This window comes from Tubulanus polymorphus, chromosome 3 (genome assembly GCF_964204645.1).
Source record: "Tubulanus polymorphus chromosome 3, tnTubPoly1.2, whole genome shotgun sequence".
NCBI classification, from domain to species: Eukaryota; Metazoa; Nemertea; class Palaeonemertea; order Tubulaniformes; family Tubulanidae; genus Tubulanus; species Tubulanus polymorphus.
The window spans coordinates 5,099,510-5,112,043 of NC_134027.1; the positions used below are offsets into that span (position 1 = coordinate 5,099,510).

Consider the following 12,534-nt stretch of genomic DNA (forward strand, 5'->3'; position numbering starts at 1 on the left):
TCAATGCAATACTAAACCATAATTGTTACCATAATTTACGAAAACAACTGTAAAACGATCCACGATGTTTGGTTAGATAAGAATTGAAATGAATAAAGGTAAACAAACGTAAAAAGAAATTTAGCTCTGCTTGTTTTCTGGGTTTTAAAATCTCAGTTGTTTATCAGAAACAGACGGTAATAATGTGTCCTAAGGTATATTCACCAACTAGCAGTTGGGTATCTTTGGCTTTGAATAGAATTTCGACCATGTCTTACATTCTGTGGTATCGTGGTTTCATCATTAAACGATGACATATTCGGAAATTCAATTTTCGAAAATAAATGAGGATTTGTATTGAAAAGAATTAATAAATACAAAATCTCTTGTGATTAGTAATTTGTAGCAAGATACTGACCCAAAGGAAATCATTTTCATGAATTATTGAAATATCTTCCCTGCTGGATGCTATGACAGTACTATATCTGAACAGGTTTATTAGGTCAGTAGCACAACCAACGTGCAATAACTGGCCTGACTGACTGTCGTAGGGAGGCAAAGAAGATTTTATTCGAACTAATGTTCCTATGGCACGAAATGCATTCCAACGGGCCGCATGATTATAAGTATATTTATAATACGTGTACAATCAAGCGCAGCATACATATGTCATATCTCGTATGCTATATCGTAGGTTGGTTTGCTACGCTATAAACTAGTACTTGCAAACTAGTCTTTGTCTATTGTACGTAGATCTAGGTGCCATTTTTGTTATATTTACGTGGACTCGACACTAAACAAAATGGATTTTCTAACGTTGGTGCTTGGTACAGTTATACTAGCAGTTTTCGTTTATATTTTGTTCAACCATCATAAACGATATCATCTACCCCCGGGCCCGAAAGGATATCCGTTCATTGGAAACTCAATTGGTAGGTTTTTTTGTGACGTAGCCTAACTTCTTACTTTTTTCCATCACTTTTCAGTCTCGATGGAAGGTCTAAACATGATTATTTCATTTTTGTTTTTAGAAATGTTCTCATGCGATTCGGCGAAGCCTCTGTACAAGTATCTGACAGAATTGTCTAAAACCTATGGCAATATATTTACTTTCTCCGCGGGTAAGGCAAACGTCGTACTTGTTAGAGCGTTTTTGGAATATAAATGTTCGATTTGATATAGATTTTCATATGATGTTTATGTGTTGATTTAGGATTCGGTAAGCCAATTAAGATGATAATACTAAACAGTGCAGATGTTATAAACCAGGCATTAGTTAACCAGTCTGGTCATTTCGATGGTCGACCAAGTGTGTGGTCACGTGAGTGTGTGTTCCTTTCAGTACACGGTTTTAGTTCATCAAATTCTTTACAAGTGTTCTTTTTATTATTTCTTGTTTACAGTGTCTTGCTTTTCTAAAAACCAAGATATATTACTAAGTAACCCGTCCCCTGCGTGGAAGTTAAGTCGGAGACTCGCCACGAGTGGGTTCAGGTAGACTGCTGTTGCTTCATTATTATATTAACAAACACAATAATGCATATAGGCCCTATTGGTTAATAATGAAGTCCCACACTGAAAAAACGAATTCAAATGAGTCGTTTATCTAATCATTTCGTGTCGGCTACGTGCTAGTTGTTGAATAAGGTTTTCCATAAAATTTTAGAAATTTTTTGAGTGGCTCAAGATTGGATGGTAAGGTGCATTGTTCTTTCGAGAAAGGTATCGCGTTGCTAACGGAGAGTAATGGTAAACCGATTGATATGAAATCAGTCTTGGATCTGTTGGTCTACAATGTTATTTGTGACATGCTGTTCGGTATCCAGTAAGATTCATTCTCCTTTTGAAAATCATGTATCTTCGCATTCGAGTTGATAATTTACACTTTCCTACCGACGACGTTTCAATTACTCAGATTTGATCTTGATGACGAAGATTTCAAAAAAATACAAGAAACGATTAAAAAATCGGATCAGCAGGTCAGCGATGGTCTACTGGAAGACTGGTTGCCGTTTTGGCAATATTCACCTATCAAAACATCATTTACCAAAGATTTCATGAAAATCGTCGATTATTTCTTGGGATATATCACTCGAATTGTCGAAGAACATCACAACAAGTACAATCCAGGTACACAAATCATTCTCTTCTGAATATTGATTTTCCCACGTGAGTTTCTTATTAAACCGAATCTGTTTAACACTTTCTTTATTTCAGACAATATTTCTGATCTAATCGACTATCTGATTCAAGCTAAAGAGAAAATTCGACAAGAAGATGCCAAACTGGCGGATCAATTTACTCAAGAACGCATTGTTCATATTGTTTCTGATGCTTTCTTTGGTAAAAACACAACAAATCCTTTATATACTCACAAGCGTTCTATATGGCTTTTTCTTTATTTTTGCTTTAATTTCATATTCTCGAAGAATCCATTAAAATGATGATGTTTGCTGCTTTATCGTTTAGCTGGAGTCGACACAACGTCGCATACACTTTATTGGACCATGTACTTCATGGCAAAATATCCACATATTCAAGAAAAAGTTCACATGGAAATTGACGAAGCGATTGGTAAGGCGCATCTACTGTGATGATTATAAGTACACGCGTATCCGATGATTCGATTGGAAAATGCACAAATTTCAATGCAAAATAATTGTAATCCATATACCAAGAATCTACCATGTGTCAAGATCTGTTATGACGTTCCATCTTGCAGGAAGTTTATTACCGAAGATATCAGACAAACAGAAAATGGTGTATTGTGAAGCAGTTATGTACGAGACGATTCGGTTTGCTCCGGTTGCACCACTTGGTTTATTCCACGCAACAACCACTGAAAACGCCAAAATTAGTAAGTCTAACCATGTAAATAACATTTCATTCCTAGAATTCAGCGAAATCCTCGTGATATTGGGAAGGACAGGTTTCTCTGAAGAATGATTGAAGTGCAAGTACCAGTATAGATTACTGTGTTAACCCTTTGAATAGTTATCAAACTGAAGCTTCCAATTCTTAGCGTTTTTCATGTGTAGGTTTAAAGCATCAACTTCATTATTTCAGATGAGTTTGATATACCCGCTGATGCACAGATAATCACTAATATTTGGGCTTGTCATCACGATCCACGAGAATGGAAAAATCCTGAAGAATTTATACCCGAACGTTTCATACACGAAGATAAATCATTAATCGCCAAACCTAAAAGCTGGTTGCCCTTTTCGGCAGGACGTCGAGCATGCATTGGTGAAAACGTGGCGAAACAGGAGATTTTCATTTTCTTCACGAGCATTCTCCAAAAGTTTAACATCCGATTTGAGGATGATAGCGTTAGTTCTCAACCGATACAGTTCGAAAATAATGCTTTTCTTTGTACACCACAACCGTACAAAGTAATCGTTACTCCACGTGGATAAGTACAGCTGACTTTAATGTGATTTACCTGATCGAATCTAACAACACCAAGAGTAGCATGAAGCGTTGCAAATGTAATGGCTTCGATCCGGATATGGTCCAAAAATTTCAAGACTAGTTGGTTCGAACTTGGTAAAGAAATCCTTCTCACTTACAAAAATAATGGAATGTTAGGTCAATTTATCATATATACGGCCAAAGAATAGATTTTCTTTTTGAGGGGGGGGGGCGGCTTTTACTTTCATACCAGCATTGATGGGAAATTTGTCAATCATAATTCGTCGTCTTAAGATCCACTTGTTTCGAATTCGTCCTTAAGAATTCGGTCAATTCATTGAAAGATATATTCCATACTGACGGTGCAAATTTCATTTTCCAATAGATGTAGATAAAGTATTTGACTGCAGTAGGTAGGCACAGTTCACTATGTATCTGTATATAAATGACCGATGTTTCAGAGAATGTGATTTATTGACAGATCGATGTATATTGCGACAAAATATATTCCAAAAATAAACCCTGTAATTATTTCAATAATGAAAAAAGCAGCAAAATGGAGTACATCTGTATTCAGTTTATAAAGTGGAAGTTTTACAACTGAATATCTGTGTGTTTTATATGATGATTGCGTAGCTGAGTTTAAATCATGGAACTGTGGGGTTTTTGTGTTTTGTTTCATTAATATTTCAGTGATCGTATCTATGACTGAAATTTAATTAGAAAACTCTAAAACTCTCTATTTATCGATGACAATCGAGTTCGCTATTCTCCATTCATCCGCATCCTCTTAAACAACTCTCGTATTTGTAATTGTCCGAATACATACGAATACATTTTTCATTGCGAAATATAAACGATTGTTATCGTAAGTCGGGGAGTGATCCGATGAATGACGCGTTTTATGTTTATTTTTTTGCCGTTGGGTAGCATTATTGGAAAACATTCTTTCGCACAGTTTGTCGTTCAGAACTACTTCCTGAGAAAATCCACTCGAACCAGAATCATTTATTTCGTTCGTAATGAGCTAATTTTCATCGCGCATTATTAAAACTTATTCGACGCTATCAACTGCGATCGGAACTCTGAGGCGGTGTTCCAGAATATTCACACCAGAAGTCGGTTTAAGAATGGTCTCCTCGTACGGATTTAGATGGTTTATCCCATTAATCTGGCTTTTTGTTCTGAACGTGACTGAAGGTAAGTGAATGTATCAAGTGCTATATTCTGTGGTTTGTAAGCATTCTATTGCAAAAAAACGAGGTTTTATTATGGAATCTCAGCGTAATGCATATTAGCCTAAAGCGAGTTTACTTTCGCTTCAGAAAGCTCTTTCCAGGTTACGATAGGCGTAAACGATCAATGGAACTGGGTGGAATTCGAGCTCCCAAAAGTAGAATTTTTCGGTACGAGAGGTTTACTGACGCCTTGTGCCGTTGACTTGTTAGTAACCGACAAGTACGTAACGAATTCAATCATCTCGATAGATTGTAGAAAAGAAATGATCAAATTCATAGACGATGAACTTCGAAATTAAGTAACTTTGAAATCGCGACTAAATTAATTTCAGGGATAAGGTTTATTCGAATATCAGAAAGGATTGTGATATCGGACGATTGAAAAGGGCTTTGGTCAAATTTGAATCAACAGGAAGTACCGGCTCTGTCGGTGCGGTTACGCAGGTATACTGAAGAAAAGGTTCCGTAAATTGTAATGGTGAGCTCAAGAAAATTAGACATTTTCTATTTATCTATTTATATAAGCTTGCAATATCGGATGGAACTGCAACATTTAAAATCGCTTGTCGGCCGCCAAATTACTGCCCCGTTACCTTACCAAACACCGCATGGCACGTAGGTGCAACATCCATCAATTCGCCTGGTGAGTATATTCCAGTCAGAAAATTGGAAAGTTCATTAATGTTGGAATTTATTGACTGAGTTTAGCTCCGTTTACTGAATTCGTCTCCTTTTTGTTTTTTAGATCTTACGAATCAAAAATTCAAGTATTCAAAGGTCACAGGGCAGCGGGGTACCGCGGAGACATTGATTAGGTATCCTCTGGCAGCAGGTTGCACTAAAATGCGATGCGGTATCTACTGTCAGGAAATGCGCGAATGCGAAGGTTTTCGAATCTTTAATAGTTCTTGTGAGCTCCTCAAAATAACAGCTAACTTAAACGGCGAAAATCTCGTACCATATTTCAGCTTGACAAAGTATGAGCGGAACTTCCTCTAAAGATTTAATCGTTATATTACTTGTTGAACTATGAAGTAACTTCGTGTACTTGGCACAGATTCAGAATCGTGTGAATATATCAGACAGTCGTTTTGTCGATTGAGCGCTTACTGATGTTAACCGCACCAGGGAAGCATCATTCAAAATAAGATTCAATGGAAATTCCTTGTTAAACTTTGAATTTGTTTTCTACAAAAATCTATTCATAATCACATAAATGCAAAAATCATACAAACGGCAGAAGCATGGGTCGGTTTTGGTGGCGCATTAAAGCAGTTGGTCCCACTACACATCTAGTTTCATCTATGTTTACTGAAACGACGCGCGTACGATTCGATCGTTCAACGGTTGTGTTGGGCGGAAATTGTCGACCAAGGCTCCATCCTCGCCCACTGCCGGAGTTTCACCTTTGTGAAATGTTCTTAATCGGCGAAATTCCTCCATCTGAAAATGTGCATATGAAATAGTTACATTATCAGAATGTATACATATATACTTTGGTTCTATAACTGACTTGTCTTGACTTTTTACGATGCCAAAATCTTACTAAAAGAGCTTACCTGAGTATGAGATAGCATAAGTGGATATCTAAGCATTATCCATGTGACGTTTTCACTGCATGGAGGGATTGTCAATGAGCCGGTATATGTCCAGAAGTCTCGCAACATCGGATCTGAAAAATATGAAAATAACATTTCCGTGAAATAACATTTTCATTTCAGTTTCTTATCTTCATCTATCATTTCATTCGATTGATATATCGACTTACCCGGTAACAGACAATTTGGATTGAAGGCTGTGCTGATTGTTTTCTGTCGCCCCTAAAACGTACGATCGTGCATCTTTAAGGATTTTTTTTTCAAAAAGTATGAACAAAATAAAACCCTATATATAGTGTTAGGAATTGCTTGGATCAAATGAAGTCAAGATTTTGATATGAATGTAAGTATTACAGGCTAGTGTATGAATATTTCAGTGGATAAGTAGTGAATGCTATGAAGGATGCCAGGTGAAATTGATTTATCGGTTGACTAGCAGCTGTCGTCAGAATGAGCTACAATATATGTTTGTCTTCATCAGTTTATCGCTCGCGGAGCAAAATCCTTGTCGTTATTGGCTACTAGTTTGTTTTCTCTTTTTACCTTATGTTGAATATCTTCTAGGTTTTCTGTAATGACCTTTAAGCCTTCGTGTTCACGACCCACCTTAATTGTATCAAAATATGTCATATATTTGTGATGCAGATGTACTAACTTCAATAAACGTGTTTTAAACGTATTGAAACATAACGTGTGTTTGATTTACCTGAATAAATATGGCAACTATGGTGACCCCATCTGGTTTCCCAAGGGCATCTTCAAGGGAGTGATACAATGTTGTGTTGTAATGAATGAGATGCAACTAAAATCATACAGAATTTCATATCAATGACCGTCTTCAAAAGTCTAAGTTAATGGATTTTTCAGCAATAAGGATATTTGATTGACATCACCTCCATAGGAAACGCTTTACAATTCACGGTATGTTCCGATCCTCTGTTATTTTCACGGCCCCAATGAAACCGAAATTCAGCCAATTCATATTCGTGATTCGGTGACAAAGGTCCACCAGACAATACTGCAAAATACATCAATCTGAATGTTGGAAATCATTTCTTTTTACATTACTTATCCATTCAATCACATTGCACTCACTAGACTTGGGAACGAGATCGGCTCTGTAACCGGAGTCGCCTGAAATAGAAAACACAATTTTGATTACATGTTTACTGTATGCGGCGGATTCATATTCTGCCACAAGACCACGCCTTATCTTTCAATTTCTTCTGGATTATTAATAGATGCCTTTCAAACTCACCTGGCTTGTAACGCAAGTATACGACCAATGTATGGCCGTTATTACACATATCCGTTTCTCTACACAGGACGTAGGTAAAGACGAGGGGACTCTCGGTAAGATTCGGGTCATATTCAGCAGTTCGAGAATTCAAATTTATTGGTGATTGATAATCACCATTCGCTTCAGGAAATGTTATTCCCCATTCCATTGCACCTGAATTAAAAAATGTAGATTCCAAGGATTTGATCTTCCCTAATTTGTGATTACACAGAGTTTTTAGTAGTCGAATAAAACACTCTAATCAGTGTAAACAGTAGATGAATTAAGAAGTATCATAAAAGAATTCTATATGATGGATTCTATTAAACCACAACGTTTCGCATCAGGTGGAACCATCAGGTGGAACGATGATGGCCCTTAGTCACAAAACGTTGTGGTTTCGTTTTAATGAATTTAATCATATAAAATTCTATTGTGGGACTTCTTCATTCACATACAGAGTTACAATATGCTCAAGAAGCTGTTGGGTGTTTTACCAGCCTTGGGAACTGCGTTTGTCAACTTTAGGTTAATGATATTGAGTACGGTAATTTGAAGTAGTTTACACACAGTCTATAAAACATTTCGCGTTCCTGGATTCATCGACAACACGTCTCTTATCTTTATCAACACTGAGAATCATGTGAAACGTTCAGAAATGTAATACGCGATGTTGCATAAGAACCGATTGGTATTCTAGCCTTAATTTTCAGAGGCTAGATCCGCCGATTCCTTATCAATTTTGTGTAATCTGTCGCCAGGCCTTCGCAGAGCCAATAAACCGTATATCATAGGTCGTGCCATTGCCATTATTTGCTGCGGTTAGTATAACGCCACGGTAGTTTAGATACGACTCATTTGTGTGATTGACTCACGGAAATTGTAAACGTATAATTGTCTTCGTCGCCTTATTTGTTGCTTCCGTTACTGGCTCGGTGACAACACGGGTGAAAACGCTTTTTTTATGTACAGTAGTATTGTAGCATATTTTCGATTCCCCTGTAACGAACGACTACTTGATTAAGATATTGCAATGTCTACTCGAAATGCGCCAACTGCGACTCCCTCAACAGACATCGAATCATCCTTCGTTAATAAAATAATGAGACAGATCAAATATATCCACAGCTGACGCATTGGACCCAGATGTAAAAAGCCATTTGATTAGATCAATGACTGAACGATTTGAAAAATAGAGAACGACGTGTATATTGTTTTTGAATGTCCGAGAACAGACTGCATAGGCAACTAACTCTTAAATCATGATATATTGTGATAAATTGATACTCGACGTTTATCGATACTATATCGTCTGATAAGAATTCTAAGAATGTCCCCCAACATATCAAATGATATCCAAACTAATGCATCAAACTATATTGACCTTGTGCTTCTGGGATTAGCAATCAAAACGCGCTGGTTTAAGGCCATAGAGGTAACTGATCATACTTATCATAAAATCATTTGACTGTACCTTTGAATCCATCCCCAAAATTAAAGAACCGTTTTACACGAAACCCGTAGAACTAAATAGGTCAAAGATTGTTTAATTCGTTAATGTCGAAATCGTGAGATAATGATTAATGATAGACTCGGTGTGATGTGTTTATATTTTAACGTGTATAATTCACATCGTTGTTCAGTAGCAGGGTTGAAAATGACTAACAATGGAATTTGAGATAGATGATGACTTTTCGTATCAAACCATTCAAACGATGCATAAAAAAGTTTGGCGAATTTTCAAAATAAGGCCCTGACATGTATGTTTCAACATTCACTGTTCTAGTCATTATTAGCACTTCAGATTTTTACGTGTGTAAAGGTGAAGTACTTTTTGAGATCGGTGTCGTGCCGTACATGAAAGATAGTAGCAATACTATTGTTATACCACGCACATTTAGATAATGTGAAATTGTTTAGCACGTAAACGGTATAACTATGTTTTTGAATAGCGAAGCTTTTTATTTTACCGGTATTTGTTTTTCAGACAAGCGTTTTAACGAGCTACACGCGGCTGATACAATACGTTTGCAATTACGAGTGCAATTAGGGTTCGATTATATTCCCGAGGAATACGTACAAATTTTGTAATATTTTTCGGATGGATCGATCAGTTTTCAAATGAATGTACACTTTTTATATAATTTTCATATTACCGTCAACGTCGTGATAATTCCATTGTTCATTGATATCGTCGTCCCATAAGCGAAATTCACAAACGTCGAAAGATGCGTCACATTCGACAGCCCGATACCGGCTTCGTTTTACCCCAGCGTCCATGGCTGGGCCCACTGGGAAAAAAGATACGTTTCGACACTAAATCCCGAGATCGCAGCAACGCCTATAGACTCGAGGCGTGTTCTTTTAACGGCCACGTACTGGTGTTAATACCGCGACATTCGCGGCTCGTCGAATGCAACACCTCCGGTAGTTGTATGTCAAACGCAACCATATGGCTCGACAACCTCGAGATGGATTGTCACGACGCAACATTCAACCCCTCTGTAACCTGAAGTCACTTAAATTCACGGGATCGAATAATATCTTCTTCAAATTATAGATGATGCATTCATTGAACGTTTTATTCTTGAAGAAATACAAATTATATATATATATATATATATATATATATATATATATATATATATATATATATATATATATATATATATATATATATATATATATATATATATATATATATATATATATATATATATATATATATATATATATATATATATATATATATATATATATATATATATATATATATATATATATATATATATATATAATATATATAATTTGTATTTCTTCAAGAATAAAACGTTCAATGAAAAAGGAGTGCTGAATGCTATTGGCGATGGCCAAAGTTCGTACATCCACGATGTAGGCACATGCGGATAAACGACTGGTGAACATTTTCTCAAATAATTCATATTTCGTTGTGAAATTCTAATTTACATAGACATCAGGTGGGGATCCAGGGGGTGCTTTTGGAAGATTTCTGTCGTATCATTTGTTTCCAGTTTTTCAACGCTGCATTTCAAAGTGCTACTATACGAGATGATCAAGCGCAGTACCTAAAGACGCTCAAAATGCACGAAAATCAGCAGGGGCGTCACTTGGATCTTTTTTAGAGGGGTAGTTATTAATAAAGGCGGAATTATGCCATACTTCGCGCCGTATCTGCCTTGCACCGAAGGCAAACGAGCATTTCTGAATTCTTGAAATTGCTTCTTAGGTTCTTTATTAAATTCGAAGCTTGAGAGGGCCGTTTTCTGGATCTGATGATGCAAAATGCTTATGAAATTTCCGGAATATGAAAAAACAAAATTCGGAACTAAACAAATGCGGGTTTAAAGATGGAGGTCATCCGCATCCCGACAACCCTCTGGACGCCCATGATAAGGATAATTTCTCAAAATTCTCTGGGAATGACCAGTAGAGCAAAGGCACTTTTTAAAAATCCTGGATCCACCGCTGCAGATATATATACTTACATTTATAAAGGGATCCAGATCCTGATATGATGTCCTTGATGTGGTAAGTTCGTATGGTAGAATTCATTCCGCTGGCGATACTTTTTCGTCTAGTCAGATCATTCAGACCCCTCTTCTGCGGAGCTGGGTTTGCGGCTGCAGAAACAAGAACGCACATGGTTGGGATTTTCAATGATTTGGCTATAAACGGATAGCTATCGTGAACTTCGGCACCAGATTCTCGGCGTTCGTGAACATCTCGTGACCAAAACATGACGGACGACTCCGACTACGATATCAAATAGTAGCTAAATACGCCTGTTCGTTTGGACATGTGGTCTTCCAACGTTTGACCAAATTTCACGCATAGATGATTTTCGATTGTGTCAATAGTATTAAGCAACACCAAAACACGCCATACTGAAATGCATTTTATCATAGCACCTTCAAAGCCCACGTAAATATTGTTGTTTAAGTGTAGTGTATTCTCCTTAATTATGATCGAATAGCCGTGTGAGTGTCGATATATATATATATATATATATATATATATATATATATATATATATATATATATATATATATATATATATATATATATATATATATATATATATATATATATATATATATATATATATATATATATATATATATATAACGATGATGGATGATCATCTCCTATAAAAACCTTTCTACTATCTAATTCAATTTCGAATTATGTTATTTCGATCAATTCAGCCTGGCTCGCCGTATGATTCGTTCCTATCAAAAACACGATACCAAACGGTCACTTATTGCAAGTGAAATCAACATTAAACCACGTTTACGTACCTGCCATTATGCACAAACGACGAGTTCCCAGGAATTGAAAATCTTTCTTATTTACTTTTTGACGTATGTATTTGTTTCAAAGGTAACTACTGCTCTCTTATTGAAAAGTTCCATAAGTCGGTGAACGGCAGAAGGAATATAACGACGACAAGTCACGTTTCAAACAGAAATATTGTACGATTTGAGTAAATTGCGCTGTCTGAGCTAGCTGGTCAGAATCTCGAGTCAGTTTCTATTTCCGTTCACCACATTAGACCCGGTTATTAATTAATGTTTTATGTCAATCCGTATAAACGCATCCCTATCGCCGACTACATCATTTCAGTGAATGTGGATGCAGACTTTTTGCCGCACCTGAAATCGACAACGGTGTGACGGGTAGAAGCTGGGGATTATTGAACGTTTCAGTCGGCTGATTGTGATGTATTGGCTGGCATTATAACGTCGATTTACTGTTATTAGTGCCTGAAGATGGCTTTTGTTTTTCTACTGCAACAGACCTCAACATGAATATGAATCTATTCGCGATAATACTTTTCCCTTAGCGATTAGGCTTACAACATACGTTCATATTTTGATATCATCATAACTGATATGACTGGTTATATGAGATGATAACCATTAAGTCCGTCCTATTTGACATGTTGAAAATTTTTCTAATAGAAAACAAATCATCATTCGGTTTCAGTCTGCAGAGCAAGTCGAGC

General features: G+C 36.5%; 2 protein-coding genes across 5 annotated transcripts; one reads left to right on the forward strand and one right to left on the reverse strand.

The window, feature by feature from the left end:
* The first annotated feature begins 16 nt into the window (after nucleotides 1-16).
* On the forward strand, nucleotides 17-6,458 carry LOC141901013 (cytochrome P450 2U1-like). Of its 3 annotated transcripts, none has more exons than XM_074788067.1 (14): nucleotides 17-98; nucleotides 1,011-1,100; nucleotides 1,193-1,300; nucleotides 1,383-1,473; nucleotides 1,646-1,804; nucleotides 1,895-2,109; nucleotides 2,197-2,322; nucleotides 2,449-2,553; nucleotides 2,702-2,836; nucleotides 3,046-4,593; nucleotides 4,719-4,851; nucleotides 4,964-5,075; nucleotides 5,157-5,274; nucleotides 5,377-5,817. In XM_074788067.1, exons 1-10 carry the CDS (start codon nucleotides 89-91, stop codon nucleotides 3,396-3,398), a joined length of 1,392 nt encoding a protein of 463 aa, XP_074644168.1. In that variant the 5' UTR covers nucleotides 17-88; the 3' UTR covers nucleotides 3,399-4,593; nucleotides 4,719-4,851; nucleotides 4,964-5,075; nucleotides 5,157-5,274; nucleotides 5,377-5,817. The 3 variants fall into 3 exon arrangements, with proteins under 3 accessions (XP_074644168.1, XP_074644166.1, XP_074644167.1); XM_074788065.1 differs by lacking the exon at nucleotides 17-98 and adding an exon at nucleotides 689-911; XM_074788066.1 differs by lacking the exons at nucleotides 17-98; nucleotides 5,157-5,274; nucleotides 5,377-5,817 and adding exons at nucleotides 689-911; nucleotides 6,410-6,458 and having other exon boundaries at nucleotides 4,964-5,109.
* LOC141901014 (carbonic anhydrase-related protein-like) lies at nucleotides 5,800-11,271 on the reverse strand. Of its 2 annotated transcripts, none has more exons than XM_074788068.1 (9): nucleotides 11,015-11,271; nucleotides 7,488-7,682; nucleotides 7,325-7,363; nucleotides 7,123-7,247; nucleotides 6,936-7,031; nucleotides 6,773-6,835; nucleotides 6,400-6,451; nucleotides 6,191-6,303; nucleotides 5,800-6,074 (listed from the first exon to the last, which is right to left on the reverse strand). In XM_074788068.1, the coding sequence occupies exons 1-9, from the start codon at nucleotides 11,265-11,267 to the stop codon at nucleotides 5,940-5,942; spliced, it is 1,071 nt and encodes a 356-aa protein (XP_074644169.1). In that variant the 5' UTR covers nucleotides 11,268-11,271; the 3' UTR covers nucleotides 5,800-5,939. The 2 variants fall into 2 exon arrangements, with proteins under 2 accessions (XP_074644169.1, XP_074644170.1); XM_074788069.1 differs by lacking the exon at nucleotides 11,015-11,271 and adding an exon at nucleotides 9,665-9,962.
* Between the last annotated feature and the right edge of the window lie 1,263 nt (nucleotides 11,272-12,534).